The 19,247-nt window shown below is 46.9% G+C and overlaps 1 protein-coding gene across 3 annotated transcripts in view; it reads left to right on the top strand.

Annotated features, from left to right (window-relative positions):
• The window catches only part of RFFL (ring finger and FYVE like domain containing E3 ubiquitin protein ligase), a 39,185-nt gene extending 20,348 nt beyond the window's left edge, over window positions 1–18,837 (top strand). For all 3 annotated transcript variants that reach the window (XM_079956029.1, XM_079956028.1, XM_079956030.1), the window contains 6 exons: window positions 1,838–2,038; window positions 7,447–7,836; window positions 10,570–10,653; window positions 12,547–12,754; window positions 13,956–13,979; window positions 15,510–18,837. In XM_079956029.1, the coding sequence (XP_079812155.1) occupies window positions 1,853–2,038; window positions 7,447–7,836; window positions 10,570–10,653; window positions 12,547–12,754; window positions 13,956–13,979; window positions 15,510–15,700 (1,083 nt within the window). In that variant the 5' untranslated portion in view covers window positions 1,838–1,852 and the 3' untranslated portion in view covers window positions 15,701–18,837. The remainder of the gene's footprint in view (window positions 1–1,837; window positions 2,039–7,446; window positions 7,837–10,569; window positions 10,654–12,546; window positions 12,755–13,955; window positions 13,980–15,509) is intronic.
• Window positions 18,838–19,247: the final 410 nt, after the last annotated feature.

Below are 19,247 nucleotides of genomic sequence, written 5' to 3' on the forward strand. Positions count from 1 at the left end.
GCTTCTCTGTGGCTGGTGGGAGTTCCCTTGCTTTTCCTGAGCCCAAATGAAAGAGGGACTTCACCAAATCATTCCCCAAATGACCAGTTGGAGCACTTTTTCTTATTTGCTAGCTTTACTAGCAATCCAAAAGTGCAGTGTCAGGGAATTACGTCATACCATATACAAAGCAAGCAAGCAATAAATCATAAGAGCAATAAATGGGGACACACAAATACAAATTGAGGCATCCATATGTCCTGAGCTGTGTGGCTGGTGAATGTGGAACATCTAAGTCTGAACTATAGGAAATAAAATCTCACCAGATGACATAATAGCATCCTCCATTGCTTTTCTGCCGTGGCTCCCCATCTGTGGAATGCTCTCCTCAGGGAGGTTCGCCTGGCGCCTTTGTTATACACCTTTAAGCACCAGGCAATAACGTTCCTCTTTAACCAGGCTTTTGGTTGATTTGATTGATATCCTATGCCCTTTTAAAATATGTTGGGGGGGGGCGGTGGCTCTTTGGTTGTTGTTTTTATTTTGATTATGTATTTTCTGGTTTTATATAGGGTGGTATATTATTATATTGTTGTTGTTTTTCTGGTTTTATATAGGGTGGTATATTATTATATTTTTGTTGTTGTTTTTCTGGTTTTATATAGGGTGGTATATTATTATATAGTTGTTGTTGTTATTATTATTATTATTATATCCCCTTGGAATATGCAGTTTCAATGTGACTTTTTTATGCAACAGCTGAAGTCCCTTGAGTTCTTAAACTGCAAAGGCAAATGTAGATTTTTCAAGGGTTATTTAAATTCGACTGCAGCTAACATCCACGTCAAAAGCTCTTTAGTATATTCGGCTATGACACTGGAGTACAGTGGTACCTCAGGTTACAAACACTTTGGGTTACAGACTCCGCTAACCCAGAAGTAGTACCTCGGGTTAAGAACTTTACCTCAGGATGAGAACAGAAATCGGTGGCAGCGGGAGGCCCCATTAGCTAAAGTGGCACCTCAGGTTAAGAATGGACCTCCGGAATGAACTCAGTTTGTAACCAGAGGTACCACTTTACTTAAGAAGATAAGAAAAATCAGGCCAATGGCCGATGGTCTATCTAGGCCAGCATCTTGTTCACACAGTAGCCAACCAGATTCCAGGGGAAACCCACAAGCAGAACCTAAGCAAGAGCACTGTCCAGCAACTGGTATTCAGAAGCATTACCGCCCCTTGACTGTGGAGGCCGAGCATAACCATTATGGCTAGTAGCCATTGATAGCCCTCTCCTACATGAATTTGTCTTCAGGCCATCCATGTTGGTGAGGCAGAGTTCCACCATTTAATCATGTGCCCTGTGAATAAGTGCTTTCTTTCAAAGGAAAGTGCATGCTGCCATAGAAGGAACCCTTTAAAAAGTGTTCTGCTGTTGCAGAACAGATGTCAGCTGGGAGATGCTGCTGTTTCTCTTTGGATAAATCCTGACAAAAAAACCAAATCAAGATTCCTCGCATGTAGAAAATTAGCATGTTGGAGGAGGCAAGGGGTTTTCCTGGCATGCTCTGCACTTGGGTTTCCATTTGTCTGTGCAGTGAAGTAACATTCTGTCTCGTAAGCCTTCCTCCGCCTTGCAATCTGAACTGGTCCCATCCAGAAACGGGCTCACCTCTCCTGCTTTTGTGAGAGCAAGGGCATTCTTATCTCCCTGCAAAGCAAAAAACGATTGGCTGCTCTCAGAAATGTGCATTGTGCCGCCCTCCTTCTTACTCCCCAGGCTTTTTTTGTTTGAAGAAACCGGCTTTCTTAACTCAGTTGACTGATCTTGGCTTTCGTTTCCCACCCACCCCCTCTCCAGTTCTAACCATTTATCATGTGGGCGACATGCTGCAACTGGTTTTGCCTGAACGGGCAGCCCGAGGACATCCAGCACCGCCCGCAGCAGGGGACCCGCGCGCAAGCCTACGCCAACGCCGGCTACAGCTCCTTCCCTTCGCCCACCGGCCCTGAGCAGGGCTGCAAAGGCTGTGGGGCCCGTTTCAGCAACACCTCCCTTAAGGTGAGTGGGGTGTCGTGCTCCACATTGGGAGGCCATGGTGGGAACCTGCTATAGTGATCTTACTGTGTTTCATGGGAATTGTGATGGGGTTTTGCATATTAAGCGGTATATAAATATTATTTGTGATGAGGACGAGCGACCACGTCGGCTCACAGTGCTGCGCTTAGAGGGCAGAGTGGACTTAGATTCGCAATGAGCTGGAACACAACCCCCTCGCATATGGGGAGTTGCCTGTATATATACCGTATTTTTCACTCTATAACACGCACCTGACCATAACACGCACATCGTTTTTAGAGGAGGAAAACAAGGGAAAAAACATTCTGAATGAAACAGTGGATGGATGTATCATTTTTGTGCTTCATGCTGTGGCCACAGACATGTGATCTGATGGTGAATTTGGGGTGACCCAGTGCAAAAATCCTGAGAATCCCTGTGGATCCATGCTTTGTAACCACATTTTTGCACCATTGCAGCCCCAGGCAACAGTGGGTGCGTGATTTTGGGGGGGCAGGCTGTAGCCATGGACATGCTATGTGCTCTGATGGTGAATTTGGGCTGACCCAATGCAAAGATCCTGAGGATCCATGTGGATCCATGCTTTGTAACCACATTTTTGCACCATTGCAGCCCCAGGCAACAGTGGGTGCGTGATTTTTGGGGGGCAGGCTGTAGCCATGGACATGCTATGTGATCTGATGGTGAATTTGGGATGACCCAATGCAAAGATCCTGAGGATCCATGTGGATCCGTGCTTTGTAACCATGTTTTAAGTGGGGAGGGAAGGAAAAATATAGAAGGGACAAGGAGCACGACAGGGGTGTGCGGAGAAGCAGCTGGCTAAGAATGCAGGAGAGGGGTTTAAAGGGGGGGGGAAGGAAGGCAAAAGTCCACCCACCCACTCAAGCCAGCCCCCCCCCTCTCTCATCTGCATGTTTTCCGCTGCCTGCCGAATCCCCAGGCAGCAGCAGCAGCACCACCGGAGCGGACGCTCTGCTTTCTTCTCTACTTGCCTGGAGGGGAGGGGTTGCCTGGAGGGGAGGGGATTTCACTGCTCTTTGTTCCGTCTGAGCAAACAGCAACTGAAACAGAACGGGGTGGGCAGTAAGACCCTGAGGCAAAATGCAGGAAAGCAGCAGCCTTCTCTCCTCCATGACGGCACAATATGATTTTTGCCTGATTTTTGCCATGCACTTGGGACAAACGGCTCCAGGGACCACACATTCGCTCTATAACACGCACAGACATTTCCCCTTACTTTTTAGGAGAAAAAATCTGCGTGTTATAGAGGGAAAAATACGGTAATTTCTTGTGATTGATTGCATTTTTTTGTAATTGTAAGAAAAAATGTTTTGCATTGCATATTTTACATGGTTATAACCCAACCTGGGACCTTAGGATGAAGGGAAAGTAATTATTTTTGTTATTAATAATAATATTGATAAGAAGTTGAATGGACACTTAGAGAGAGAGAGAGAGCGTGAGCGCATGCATCTACTTCCAACAGAGCTTAACTTGTGAATCTTGGGTTATTAAGTTGTTGTTTTTATTTTTATATGTACTTTATGGTTTTATATTCTGATTTTATCCTGTGAACTGCCCTGACCCCTGCAGGTATAGGGCTATATATAAATTCAATTAACAACAACAGCAACAGCTTACTGTGACAAGCTGAGGTGGTGGCCCATGCCTGCTGAGACTGCTTTTTAAAAGGTTGGGTGCAGGAGGGATTGGACAAATTCAAGAAAGAGGTTTAGCCCCGCTAGGAAAGTGGAGCCTCCACATTTAAGGGCACTGTACCTCTGAATACTGGAGAGCAGCAGCAGGGGCCTGCCAGCAGACTTCAATGAAAGTCACCAGCTGGCCAGTCTAGAAAACGGGAGTTCTAGAAGGATCCCAACAGGTGACTCTCATAGGCATAATTTTCTTTGAAGTCACTGTGGGGCTGATTCAGGGTCAGCCCAGGGCTGACTATAGCCATTTGCATAAGCCAGAGTTGAAAAAAAAATCAAAGCCTGCTATTTCTGTGCTGGTGGGAGTTGTAGTCCAAAGCATCTGGAGTGAACACCAGGTTAGGGGAGGCTGTTTTAAAACAGCAGGTTCAAGAGCCGCCTTATTCTCTCCTGTCCCTAAAGTTGTTCCAGACTTGCACATTTTGTTCCAAACATGCACATTTGTGTCGCACAGAAATGCCTGCGGTGGAAGTGTATGTTTCCCTGCACAGTCTGGTTTTTCCTTGTATTGCAGGCTTAAGTTCTGGCACGCTTGAGTCACCCTGGGGGCGGGTATGGAGGAGGAAAGGCATTTTCTCACTCGGAGAAGTCCATTTAAATGAGGAGGGGTTTTCTTCTCCTGGGAAGTCTTCCGTTCGGGTGGCAGGAGGCCAGCCTTTCAGAGTCTCGGAAAGCATCTGACCTCCTGCACGTTCTTGGATGGAAAAATGGCAAGGGAAAAGGAGGCGGACGTGGAGACTTTGTATGGAATGTGTGTGCACTTATGTGCTTGTGTACACACGCACAGCTCCTTTACACAGAAAGCTTCCCAACCATCCTGGGTTAGTTTCCAACAGCTCACCATGGTTTACCCTTGGTTTGCCTAACTGCCATCATAGCAATGCCCCCCTTGCTCTCCAAAGACCTTGCCATGCTTTTGTGATATTTTTCTTGGGCCCCAATGAATAATATTGCCCAACTTTTGACTCTGGATTTATTTCCCTGAAAGTTAATTGCTTGAACTTTTATAAACACACTGGCCACATCTTCCAATATAGGACCTCTTTTCTTATATCTTACTATTTCTTCTTTTTAATGGCATTTGGTTTAATTTTAATCTTCTGCTTAGTCTTAGGAGAGAAGAGCAGAATACCCAGTTCCCCCCCACTCCCGCCCCAGCTTTTACTTTTTGAATAACCCTGCGAGGTAGATCCGGCTGAGTCTGTGATGTCATAGGAAAATATACATGGTTCCACTTTCCTCATTTCATCCCAACAACCCTGTGAGGTAGACCAGGCTGAGAGGCGGTGACTGCCCTAGTCCCCTTGTGAGCTATGGCCCCTCCCCTACATGTAAACTCTTCCTGGGTTGGGGTACTAGACGCAGAGCTGACTTGGGACAGACAGGGCTTCTGGGATGTGGGAAATCTTGAGGAGGTCGATCAAGTGAATTTCACTGCTGGGCTGGGATTTGAATCCAAGGCCAAAACGCCAGCCACCACAAATGCTACCCCAGCACACCACAAGGGTCTGCTGGCTTTCTCCTAAGGAATGAGAGCCTGCTTGGAAGCTCTCTGGAACTGCTGTGGTGGCTGAGTGTCCCAAGATCCTCACCATTCCAGTTTTGCTTCTACTGAACACTTTATAAGTCAGCCAGGTTGGTTTGTTTACAGCCAAAGGTCACCACAGAACAAGACTCCATTCAGACTCAAGGCAAGGGAGCAGCATTCTGCATCATGCATGTAAGCATTCATTTTGCTGCTGTCAGTAAATGGAGGGAGCATCATATGATCATGGAGAGCAGGATGCTCACTGAGCAGTTTATACTGAATTATCTCCATGACACATGGGACGCGGGTGGCGCTGTGGGTAAAAGCCTCAGCGCCTAGAGCTTGCCGATCGAAAGGTCGGCGGTTCGAATCCCCGCGGCGGGGTGCGCTCCCGCTGCTCGGTCCCAGCGCCTGCCAACCTAGCAGTTCGAAAGCACCCCCGGGTGCAAGTAGATAAATAGGGACCGCTTACCAGCGGGAAGGTAAACGGCATTTCCGTGTGCGGCTCTGGCTCGCCAGAGCAGCAATGTCACGCTGGCCACGTGACCCGGAAGTGTCTTCGGACAGCGCTGGCCCCCGGCCTCTTGAGTGAGATGGGCGCACAACCCCAGAGTCTGTCAAGACTGGCCCGTACGGGCAGGGGTACCTTTACCTTTACCTATCTCCATGACACGAGGGGCATCTGTAATTTCTCCTCTCCCCACCCTCTCCACTGTAAAAATGTGATTTAAAAAAACAATGGCTAAAAATTTTGGGCCGGGCCTTATACTGAGTCAGACATACCATCACATATGTGTAAGGTGAGCATTTAAGTATAGACTCCTGGATCAGGCCAGTGGCCCGTCTAGTCTAGCATCCTGCTCTTGCAGGGGCCAACCAGATGCCTGTGGGAAACACTCAAGCAGAACCCCAGCACAAGAGCAGCCCTCTCCCCTCCTTTGCTTTCCAGGAACTGCTGCTTCCAGCCGTGGAGGCTGAGCAATAGCCATCATGGCTAGTAGTTACTGATAGCCCTCTCCTCCATGAATGTGTCTAATCCTCTTTTAAAACCACCCAGGTTGGTGGCCATCACTGCCTCCTGTGGGAGGGAGTTCCATAGTTTGCGTTGTGTGAAGGAATTTCTGTTACGAGTCCTGAATCTTCTAGTATTCAGCCTTGTGGGATGTCCAACAGTTCTAGTGTTAGGAAAGAGGGAGGAAAACTTTTCTCTACCCACTTTCTCTGTGCCATGCATAATTTTATAAACTTGACTATCACATCACACTCTTTTTTCCTCTAAACTAAAAAGTCCCAGACGTTGCAGTCATTGCTTGATCATTTTGGTACTTGATCATTTGCTACTGAGCACTTCAGCAAAGGGCTTTCTCTATCCGTTGTATTGATCCTAAGCAGAAGCAGGCATTAAGTACCATTGCAACAATGGCTTATGTTGAGATTTTTATGCTGTGAGTGAAGATTCTTTCCTTGAATTCCGAATCCTAAGCAGTCTTGAATCTGGGATAGCAAAACACCATTTTTTTCCCCACCTTGGCTGGGCTACCAACTCATTTTTATTTAAATCCATCAGCAACTTCTAATTTTCTTGGTTAACAAGCCATCAATTTCCTTATGTGTATAAAACTATCGTAAAATATACACAGGTACAACAAAGACATGAAATTTCTTGAAAACCAAACCAGTACAAAACAATCATATGAACGGTTGGCTCAGCTTGATTTAACAGTGACTTGTTATCCAGAATCCTGCAGAGCCCAGAAGCTCTTGTTTCTTTTTTTGAGGGCCAGACCAAAGGTCTGTCTTATCTCAGAGGCTCCCAAGTATTTTTAAGCCACTGGCCCACCCTAGTTCAACAAGCACATCTCCAATGCCCCCTTACCCTATAAAAAACATTATTCTGTTTAGTTGTTTCCACAATTCTCTAAGGAAGATAAGAGCATGATAACATTCAAAACAGTTTATTAAAAATGCAATTAGAACTGTTTAGTTTAATTAATTCAACAGAACTGATGAACTTGGTCCAGTGATACCCGTCCGATAGTCATTTAACCCCCCCCCCAGGGGGCACCACTGACCACCTTGGGAAGCCTGTGTCTTCCTCTGCCCTGGCTGCCTCCGCCTGACATTCCTCTCTTCCCTTTTCCGGACAGCACACCTGCCTGGACTGCAAAAAGACCTTCTGCCTCGCCTGCTCGCACCAGCCAGAGAGCGGTCCCTGCCTCTGCCACCTCTGTGAGCGGTTCCGGGCCACAGCCTTCCAGCGGGAGGAGCTGATCAAAATGAAGGTGAAAGACCTGCGGGACTACCTGGAGCTGCGGGAGATCTCCACTGAAATGTGCCGCGAGAAAGATGAGCTGGTGTGTCTGATCATCGGCCAACAGCCCACTGTGGGTCCCCAGGGAGACAGGACTGCTTGGGTTCCCCCGGTGACGATCGTCTCCCCTGTCCAGGAGCAAGTGGCCCCTGCACCTACCTCACCGGACTGCCCTCCTGAGTGGGCTGCGACAGACCCTGCCTTGCAGACTGAGGAGCAGCCACAGGTACTGCCCGGCTGAGTGTTAATCTGTTGAAACACCTGTGTGGTCATTTGCCCTCACTCTTGGGCGGCTTTATAAGGTTCTTGGCTTGCTTTTCAAGGGTTCATAGCTTCATACGTAGACTTTATTTATCAGTCTTAGCATTTCTATATTGCCCAGCCTACCATGTCATATGTGTGCCCCAGTGCTAAGGTGGACAGGGCTGGATTTTGGTCTTTCCAATTTCAGCGGTGCCCTGTGTGAGGCCAAGTTTTGGTGCCTCTCGCCTTCGGTTCTGCTCAATTCACAACTACGTCATAGTTGTGACACGCTGCACTGACCCCAAGACTCTGTGCCCAGTGTGGTGGAAGCATTTGCACTTCCCTAAATCTGCCTCTGACGTTGGTGTAAAACCAGCCTGAAAGCATTACAAAGCACCGTCAGCACTGTAAAAATAATGCGAAAACTCCAGAAAAGGCCTGAAAGAATATAGGAACATAGGAAGCTTCCTTTTTGTTCCGTCTAGCTTAGAAGTGGCTACAAATGACTGGAAGCAGCTCTTTGGGGCTTCAGACAGTCCATGCCCTACCTGCAGATGCCTGATTTGAACCCAGCACCTTCTACATGCAAAGCAGATGCTCTTGCACTGCACTTTCCAAGATATAGGTCCTGAGAAAATCCTGATGTAGGTGCTAGGTGAGCCTCTCTGAGGAGAGCATTGTGTAACAGGGATGCCACCACCAAAAAGCCCCCTCCCTCGTTTTGAGTTGAATGCTGTGGGTGCCTTCCCTTCTGCCTCTTCTCCGTTCCACATGCATTAATAAAGAGATAGGGTGTTCACCTACCCACCCACCTTTACTTTTTGAAGTGTTCCAGGTAAAAATGAACTCCAGTAGAATTAACCTGAGCCTTGGAAAACCCATAGAGCTGAAAGAGGAAATGGGAAAGAGTGGCACTCTTCCCTGCTTCCTCTTACAGCTCTGTGTCTTTTTCAAGGGAGGAAAAGGAAACCACCCTCATCACAGAGGGGTCAGTGAGCATGGACAGGCAGGGGCGGGCTCTTAAGAGCACCACTAAGCCCTTGGGTGCAGCATTGGTGACCACTGATCTTTACCAACCTCATGCAGCCTCTCACCATTCTGATGCATGCTGCCTTAGCTCAACCCTTTAGCCCACAGGCTGGCCAGTGGAGACCATAGAGCCCTTTTAGCCCACCCACCCACCCCTCCACAAGACATGGGGGGTTGGGCAGCACCCAGAGATTGGAGTGCCCTTGGCCCTGCAGCGCTGTGTCACAAAGAGCCAGGCTGCCTTGCATTCTCCATGATGTCAGCCCCGCATCACAATGGAAGGCAGCAGGGCAGAGCCAGGCCTTCCCAGCATGGGCTCCTGGTGCCTCTCTGCAGCTCAATCATGACTGACCCGGGCCTTGGGGACACCACCCTAGGGTTTCCCTACTCAAGCCTAGGCGGTCTTAACGGGGCTTAGTCAACATTAAGGTAAAGGAGCCCAGCAGACGTCGTTTCCCAGCCGGGAGCAATTTCAGCATCCAGCTTGGGTGTGTTCGGGATCACCTGAGTTTCCTCTTGGTTCCCCCCACCCCATTATTTTTGTTTTTCTTTATTTGCAATATATATATTGTAAAGAGTGATTCATACGCAGGTGATTTTTTTGTCCTTACATATCAGCCCCGCACAGAAGCACCACATGCCTGTTTAATTGCATTTCATGTCATAGAATCATAGAGTTGGAAGGGACCTTTAGGGTCATCTAGTCCAACCCCCTGCAATGCAGGAACATGCAGCTGTCAAACCTGCAACCTTGGTGTTGTCAGCACCATGCTCTGACCGACTGAGCTGTCCAGTGACTGAAATCCAGTGATCTCAGTTTTTATACAAAGGTATCATTCCACAAGCCGCCATGTGTTCTCAGAAGCCTATAACCATGTTCCATTGATGTTGCATATGCAATAAAATTATGCCAGGCTGATGGAAAAGTAGTGATTTTCTTGCCTGTTTGACTCACTTGGACAGGAGTTGTCAGTTTGGCCATTGATATTAAGTCCCAGAGTTGTGAGAGCCAGGTTGCAAACAGGTCTGCATTTAGAGTCTTCTTGTGATTCCTTGTGCATCCTTCTAGAGTTCAAAAGGACCAAGGAGAGTTTCTGTTTATTATTAATTGATTGCTTATATAATTAAACTTACTATCACCCAAAGTCTCTAAGCGACTGATGTTAAAGAAAAATAGATGCACATATGCAATAACATAGGGAAAAGAGGGGAGGGAATCATATAATACAATATCATTTCATATAATAATATACAAGTTATGGAAAAACAACATAGCATCTCTTTAAACAACAGCAAGTGCATTGATAGTGGTGGTGGTAGTAGTAGTAGTAATATTAATACCACCACCACCACTACTACTACTTCTACTACTACTAATAATAATAATAATAACCACCATATGCAAATGGTAAACAAAGCAATGTTCCCACCAAAACCTCAACCTCCTCCCTAGTCCAGAAACATTTCACATTGAACCAAGAATTTTTCTTCCTCTTTGTCCCTCCCTCCCTCCCTCCCTCCCTCCGCACCCCATCCCACCTTGCATCAGGCCAGCAGCAGTAAATCAGCTTTGGGTGGGTCCAGGGTCCTCCAGGGATGGCCCAGCATCTTTTCTAGACTCTTCTGTCTCTCCATGGTGGGTTTTCTAGGGAGTTCAGTCTTTCAGCAGCATCTGTTTTCCTCCTAGGCAAATGGGCATGTCTTACTGAGCCAGGGTGACATGGCAGAAGTCGAGAATGCAGTGGAAGCACTGACCGAGGAGGAGACGCAGGTAGGCGAGGGCTGATGATGCAGCCAGAATGGGGAGGCCATGTGGGGGTGGGCCAGGGGTTGAAATGGGTGCTCTGGATACTGAAAAGGATTATGGGGATCCTTGGTGGTGCAGCGGATGGATTTCAAGGTAGGTTCAAGCCCCACTTTTACCTGTAAAATCATTTATGTGTGGCCCTATGGAATCTTCGTCCACTTACCTCTGCTTCTGCAGCCCCACAGGTTGAATTTCACAGTGTGATGTCCCCTTGCTGGTGGACTGATCTCTGTCCTCTGCTACCCACCAGCTGATTGTATGGAGCTTGAAACCTCTTTCACGTTCCTCTGGTTCTAAAATGCCAAGGGGTGTGTGTACACACACACATTTAAGGAAGAAAAAAAACCCAATGCAGTTTTGAAATTGGTGGCTAAAATCTGTGCAGTTCTGAAAGGTTCAGTCTGCCCTCTAGGTTCAAAAAGGCATCCAGTTGTATCCAAACATAGACGAAAACCTGTTCCTCAGTCTCAGGAACCATCATGCAAAATTGGATGCTGATAGCATAAAAGGTGTCTGAATGCCCAGCAAACAGGCAAATGACTTTCCAAAATACATAGTAGATCTGTTTGTATGATAGATATGTATATCTCTGTCTGTGTGGTATATTATTTATGCCCTACGTCTTTGCCAGTATTTGCTCCAAAACTGAGCCACAGCCAATCACATGATAGAATATTAGGGGATTTTGTGTTGTGTGTAAGATGTCAGGATAGGAATTTGTTCAGTCCATATTTTTAAACAAACTGACCTAGTTTGCAACTCCCAGGCAAATACAGTGGTACCTCGGGTTAAGTACTTAATTCATTCCGGAGATCTGTTCTTAACCTGAAACTGTTCTTAACCTGAAGCACCACTTTAGCTAATGGGGCCGCCTGCTGCCGCTGCGCTGCCGGAGCACGATTTCTGTTCTCATCCTGAAGCAAAGTTTTTAACCCAAGGTACTACCTCTGGGTTAGCGGAGTCTGTAACCTGAAGCATATGTAACCTGAAACGTATTTAATCCGAGGTACCACTGTACACAGATCAGAAATATGATATCCCTTTGGGTTTTGTGCCTCTCCAAATTTTGTGATTCCAGTTGCTGGCACAGAAAAACGTACTGCAAAGCATGCAAATGCATTAGGATAAAAGTATTATTTAGAAATGCATTGAATTTGTATTTGAATATGGGTTTTTTTTTCCTTTTAAAAAAATCACAAATTAATGAAGAAATGGGATGGCATGGAGTTACACTTAGAGGAAGTACACTGATCAGTCAAGGAGGAGAGATGACTGAAGCTTGCTGTTGTAGCCCCTCTCTCTCCCTGCCCTCTGGTTTCCAGCTCTTCTTGCCATAGCCCAGCCTACCCCAGCCTGGTGCCCTGTGCAAGTTTTGGAGCATGCCTCCCACCATCCCTGAGCCATGCTAGCTGGGGCTGATGGGACTTACAGTCCAAAATATCTGGAAGGTAGTTGGCTTGAGAAGTCTTTGGGTTTCTACCACCCGTATGTTTTTATTAAAGCTAAACACATTCGTGCCACTATCTTCACCCTGATGCACCCTGATAAATATTGCCCCCAGTTCATGGGTCCAGGTTAGAAAGGCATTGCAGGCAAAGAAATCCAGTTTCTAGCGCTGGGTGCTTAGATATCCTTACACCCCCATGTGCTTGGTGAAACATTTATGTTTGTGACTTCCACGTAGCAGAGCAGTGACTGCACCTGAAGACCCGTCTTGTAAAGTCTGTCCCTTCATGCCTAAACCCTGGCATGTGTTGGAGAGACAGCTGATTTTGGCTGGCTAGCAGATAGAGAGGACCCCCCCCCCCTTTTTGCTGAAGCCTCGCAGCCTTACCCGCAAACCGCTTTGTATTTCAGTCAACCGACTCTGAGGATAACCTAGTTCCGGGACGGAGGGCATCCCTCTCTGACCTGACAAGTGTGAGAGACATTGATGCCCTCTCCGTAAGGCAGCTGAAGGAGATCCTTGCTCGGAACTTTGTCAACTACAAGGGCTGTTGTGAGAAATGGGAGCTGATGGAGAGAGTGACCCGCTTGTACAAAGAGAAGGACCTTCAGCAGCTGGGTAAGGATTCTTTTTTGGGGTGGGGTGGAAATATATATATACCGTATTTTTCAGTGTATAATGCATCCCCCCCATGTATAAGAGCCCCCTATTTTGGGGGACTCAAAATTAAGAAAATGGGGAGAGATTGCCCCCGTGTATAAGACTACCCCCCTTTTTAACATTATTTTTTTAGTAAAAAAACCCTAGTCTTATACACGGAAAAGTTCAGTATATATCAAGGGTCAGCAAACTTTTTCAGCAGGGGGCCGTCCACTGTCCCTCAGACTCTGTGGGGGGCCGGACTCTCTCTCTTTATATATATAGGGGGGAAATGAACGAATTCCTATGCCCCACAAATAACCCAGGGATGCATTTAAAATAAAAGGACACATTCTACTCATGTAAAAACACGCTGTTTCCCGGACCGTCCGCGGGCTGGATTTAGAAGGCGATTGGGCCGGATCCGGCCCCCGAGCCTTAGTTTGCGTACCCATGGTATATATATTTCATCTGCACATATCTTTGTATATCTGTGGGAAGGAGAGGGATTTGTTTTAGTTTAGATAGAAGTTGAGTAAGAGGCGGCATCCTACAAGTTTGTGAAATGCTGCACAGCATGGAGAAAGTGGATAAAGGTTTTTCCTCCCTCTCCCCGCACTTCACATCCCATGAAGTTGAATGTTGGGAGATTTAGGATAAAGGAAAGTCCCTCTTCATGCAGCACATGGTTAATCTATGGAACTCACACCATTAGGAGGAGCCATGTTGGACGGCTTTCAAAGATTAGACAAATTTGTGAAAGAGAAAGCTATCGATGGCCACCAGCCATGAGGGTTCTGCTCTGCCTCCACAGTTGGAGGCAGCAATGTTTCTGAATACCAGTTGCTGGAAACCAAAGGAAAGGAGGGGACTCTTGCACTTGGGTCCCCTAACAAGCATCTGGTTGGCCAGGGTGAGAACAGGATTCTGGACTTGATGAACCATGGGCCTCATGCAGTCACAGGGTCTCATGAAATTGGCATAAAAAGTGGAAGAGCCTCTGGTCCACCATAGGATCTCCCATTCCCAGAGCTTTGTTCCTTTTTCTCCTAAGTAATTTTTCCAGTCCCCACTCCCTTCTTCCCAGAAGGCAGTAGCAAGGGAACGACACATCTTGTTTATTTATATTGAGCACTGTTGCAATAGGATTTCATCAAACTTCTCTTTTTTCTGTTTTCAGTTTCTGATACGGATGATCAAGCTGGTAAGCAGCCCTTGTTTCTCCTTTCACAATAGTTGCTCAATGGGAAGGACGGGCATTTATTTTGTGTGGGGGCGGGGGGGGGCTTTGTCTCTTATTTATGGACAGCAAGTAATCATATATGAATGTGTATACACCTTGATGATAGGATAAGAATCTTAAAATGGCAAAGCCCAAAGTTGATGATGGGAGGTTTTGGAAAGCGGCTCTCGCTCAGACATGGGTCCCATCCCCACAGAGTCCCACCAGTGTGCTCCATGTGGGGTTTCCCTTGTTCCAGATTTGGAAGCTATAGCACAATTGCTGCCCATCAGCAGAGAACGCCTCTGCTCAGAAATCTTCACTAGTTGGTGATTTGCTGTCCGGCTAAGTTCAAGGTATATTAGTATATGAAGGCCTTAACAACTTGGGACCAGTTTACCTGCAAGATCCCTTTACCTCATATGTGCCCACTTGACTGATCCAAACAGTTACAGGGGCCACAGAACATTCATTCCACGTTTGTAAGAACTTGATCTTTTAGTGTGGCAGAACCCACTCTCTGGAACTCCCTACCTATTGACATCAGGAAAGCACCTTCATTGTACTTCATTTTTAATGCTTGCTAGAAACATTCTTGTTTAGGCAAGCCTATTATTATTATTATTATTATTTACCAACCCTTCACCCTAAGCTCCCAGAGCGGGTTACAACAAAGAAAAAGCAACAATAATGTTAAAACACTAGTACAGTTGTACCTTGGAAGTTGAATGGAATCTGTTCTGGAAGTCCGTTCAACTTCCAAAACGTTCAAAAACCAAATCGCGGCTTCTGATTGGCTGTAGGAAGCTCCTGTAGCGGAAGCCCTGTCAAATGTTCGGGTTCCAAGAGAACGTTTGCAAACAGGAACACGCACTTCCGGGTTTGCGGCGTTGGGGAGCCAAAATGTCCGAGTTCCAGGGTGTTTGGGATCCAAGGTACGATGGTACAGCGGCAAAGGTAAAGGTATCCTTGACCATTAGGTCCAGTTGTGGCCGACTCTGGGGTTGCGGCGCTCATCTCACTTTATTGGCTGAGGGAGCCGGCGTACAGCTTCCGGGTCATGTGGCCAGCACTAAGCCGCTTCTGGCGAACCAGAGCAGCGCATGGAAACGCCGTTTACCTTCCCGCTGGAGTGGTACCTATTTATCTACTTGCACTTTGATGTGCTTTTGAATTGCTAGGTTGGCAGGAGAAGGGACTGAGCAACGGGAGCTCACCCTGTCGCAGGGATTCGAACCGCCGACCTTCTGATCAGCAAGTCCTAGGCTCTGTGGTTTGGCCCACAGCGCCACCCACATCCCGCACAGCATACTTAAAGCAGTTTAAAACAACTATATATCCAGACATGTAGAATGTTCGACGAGAGTCTTAATCCGTGTTTAGCTTATTGTTGACTTTAATTATTTTTCTGAACGTTTTAAATAACTTTTTATTGATAGTTTTGCCTTTTCTCTGTAAACTGCTTTGAGGCTTTCTTTTTCTTACAATCAAGTCCCCCCTTTGCCGTTCCAGCTCCATCCGGCAACGCCACTCTCCCTGGCTCAGAGGACAACCTCTGCAAGATCTGCATGGACTCCGTCATCGACTGCGTCCTCCTGGAGTGCGGCCACATGGTCACCTGCACCAAGTGTGGGAAGCGCATGAACGAGTGCCCCATCTGCCGGCAGTACGTGATCAGAGCTGTCCATGTCTTCAGGTCTTAAGGGCTTTGTCCGAAGCAGGGCGGAATATCGTCTTAGAAGACTCACCCCACTGTGACGGAGAGCTGATGGGTCCCAGCTATCCAGCCCCTCCTCCCCTCCATTCCTAAGGCGCCCCCTTACAGGCGACCGGCGAGGCAAGGGATGGAGGAACTGCAAAAAGACTCAAGAGCTGTGATAGGCTGGGCTCCCCCCTCCCCACACACGTATGATACTGTACATTATACCGCAGTGCCTGGAGAGCTGGAAATCTCAACAGATCTCGAAAGTGATGCGCCGTTCCTCCCTCTCTCTGTTTGCTTGCGACAGGGCATCAACAAAAGGCGTGGCTTTCCCCCAGACGTTGAGGCTCTTCCCCTCTGGAGTGAATAAAACAAGGTGGTCTAAAGAGGAAGAGATAACTCGCTGCTCTCAGTTCTCTCCTCTTTTCTCTAAAGAGGCCATTTACAGGGACATCAGCCTTTTCATTTCTAGGACTTGTTCCTCTTTTCATAGCGTTTTTACATTTTTTGGTGAAACAAAACACAAGGACCTCTTCGGTTTGTTCGCTAGCCTTGCAGGTCAGGCTAAATGCTGCCTTGGATGCATAATCCAAGCAAATGCGTGGCTTCCTGGTGGCCATGGTGAGGAACGTCCCTCCCGTTCATGCAAGGTGGGAATGGGAGCGGATTTGCAACTGTGAAGGAGACATTTCAGTCCAGTTTCTTGGCACATGAGTGTTTTTGGGGCTACTTCCTTGCTTTTCATAATTTTATGTTTACTGCCTCCTTCCTGTGAGCAAGCGCAGTGGTCTTTGCAGAGCCCTGGGTTTACTTGTAGAATTAGTTATGTCTTCTGTGTAGGAAAGGAGGGCCATACCTGTCGGAATGGACCTTGGCCAGAGCAGTTTCATTTTGGGGGGCAGTAAAACCAGTCACCTCATTCTGATGTGTCTCTGAACTCCCCCAAGGCCCTTGTGCTCTGATAAATCATGGTATTAGTGTGAGTAGACAGTTTTGAGATTATTTTGTTGGGTCTCTGGTGACTCTCCGCTATGAAACTGGAATGGACAAATTTCTCATCAGCTTCAGGAGGCTGAAGACTGCGTGCTAGTTGGCTTTTTATTTTTTTTTATGCTTGTTTTGCCTTATGGATGCCAAACCATGGCATTGCAGTTGCCTGTTTTGAGAAGGCAAGCCCATTAGCCATCTGCTGGAGTGCTGGCTCAATTTGGAAGAGAGGACTTTGCCAAGGGCAGGGGAGATTCCTGCAGGTAAGGGCCCCTGCCCTTTTACCCTGAGATCAGCTCTCGAGTGCCGCTTCATACATCGCCCAGACGGCAGCCTCTGGTTTGTCAATTCCCCTGAACATGGACTTTTTTTTTAATACAAGCAGTTGCCTGGAGGATAGAACAATATCCCCGTCTTAAGGAGAGCCCATCTTCTTACTGTTAACGGTGGAACCTCTCATCAGTAACTCTCAGACATGGGTTTGGAAATATCCAGGGAGTGCAGCTCTGTTTACACACATTCTCTGCCTTTCTCTCCCCTGTGGTTCGAAAGCCTTAAACAACAATGGTACTTTTTCTTCTGCTTGTTCTTTCCTTCAGCAGTGTCTTAACTCTCAAGTGGACCCAGTGGCCTTTCTGGACCAAACTCCAGGTATTTTAAGTGCCTCGCAGAGATGAAGGGTTGCGGGGTGGGGGTTGAATAATAGAAACTTGCCTTAAACTTCTTGAGTCTTGCGCGGTTACAGAAAGGGGCTTGCGGGAAAAGTGTTGGGCGTAAAATGTGTATGCAGAGTGGTTGAGTGGGGCTGTAGACAGCGTATTGCTGCTGGTCTTTGCTTGCCTGCGGGTAGACATGTCCATTGTGGAAAAAGACAGGCTACATCCTTCCTTGTGGCAGCAAGGCTCACTCTCTCCCCCCTCCCTGAATGCTTTAATCTTCATGGCAGCATAGCTTTCTGAGGCACCAGACAGTCTTTCCAGAAAAAAACCATGTGCATGCACCATGTTTGATATGCACTATGATGCCCCATTCTTTCCAAAGATCTGGCTTCTGAAGTGGACCGTTTGTACCTGAATTGTGGGCCTGCAAATTGATGGGACCCTCACCCCTTGCTCCTGGGTAGCACCTGCTGCTGGACAGATGTGCTGTCTGCATATGCCTCTATAAATTTTGCTGCCAGCTTAGCCAGTATGGACAGTGAAGGGGGGGAAAAAGTTCTGCCTGGGAGTGATTAAACCAAAGAACAACTTTAATTGGCTGCTGCTTTATTTACTCAAGGACTGGAAGATTTTTATAACTCACACACCTGTGCCTAGGGGGAGAAGAGCTAATCTTGCTTGTTTACTCGCCTCAGCAATGGAGCTGTACCAAAACAGCACACCAACAGACTACAGATGTGCAGAAAAGCCTGAGCATTCCGTTATTTCCAATTTTCACAGCTAGTGGTGGCAACCCTATGTGAGCCATTCTCCCTTTTGATCTTCCAAATTTCTTTTCCCTTTGTAGGAAAAGCCTTTGCCAATTTTTCTGATCCTAACTTCACTCTCCAAGCTCTGGATGGGCTGACAAGCTATGGCAATGGAGTTTATATGGGGATAATGTTGCAAGGAAAGCCAGTATCCGAGAATGATACTACTTTGTATGCACAATTCTTCCTGCTCCCACCCTCAAACTTTGGTGAAGTTCTTATGTGGTTGCAGTTTTGAGGAACGATTTAAAAAAGATCAAGGGGATGAATTTTGATCATAAGGGAGAGCTATCAGTAAGGAATAAATTTGGGGTAGATGGGGAGGCAGGAAAGAGGCAGCACATTAAATGAGGAAAATACATTGGTCTACACACATGGGTAAATTAAGTGCATTATTAGATTTAACAGGGAACTATTTGTGTCTAGCAGCTAACTCTGGAAAGCAGAGCTAGATACAGGAAGAGTGTGTGGTTGGAGATGGGAATTTCCCCACCCATTCAACTTGCTTATGTTTGTCTCGGTAACAAGTGCACAAGTTGGTCTTAACTGATCGCCCCTCCTTCCTTTGCTGCAAAGCTGACTATGCTTCCTGGGCTGTGATCTGGTGAAAGTGATGCTGGTTTGTGACTTGGCAGGAAGCTGCTGCCCTAAAGCTGTGGAAAATAAAATTTGTCTGAAAAGTTTTTGGGTTTTTTTAATACAGCAAATGAATGCTTTGTTTGACCAGCGTGAAAGTTAAGTTTATTAATTGAGGCCTGTTGAACCACACACAGTTTCTTACAGATGGTGGAACTGAATCCTGCCTTATAATTTTATAATAAAATGGAAATGCCTTATAAAAAAGTGACTTCTGTCATCTTTTCAACAGCAGATACACTCCTTTGCCTCCCTGCTCCAAGTAGGTTTTCGGTAGCAATGTGCTCTGATGCTCTTAGAAAACGTGCATCATTTGAGGCTGGTATTCAACCAGGGGAAATCCATTCTGTTACCCAAGTAAAGTGTGCATTGTCAGGCTTGCTCTCTAGAACTGGTGGCACCTGGAGTCAGTGCTATTCTAGAAAAAGAGGTACTAGAACTCACCATGAACACCTCC

The sequence above is a fragment of the Podarcis cretensis genome (assembly GCF_951804945.1).
Source record: "Podarcis cretensis genome assembly, chromosome: 15".
NCBI classification, from domain to species: Eukaryota; Metazoa; Chordata; class Lepidosauria; order Squamata; family Lacertidae; genus Podarcis; species Podarcis cretensis.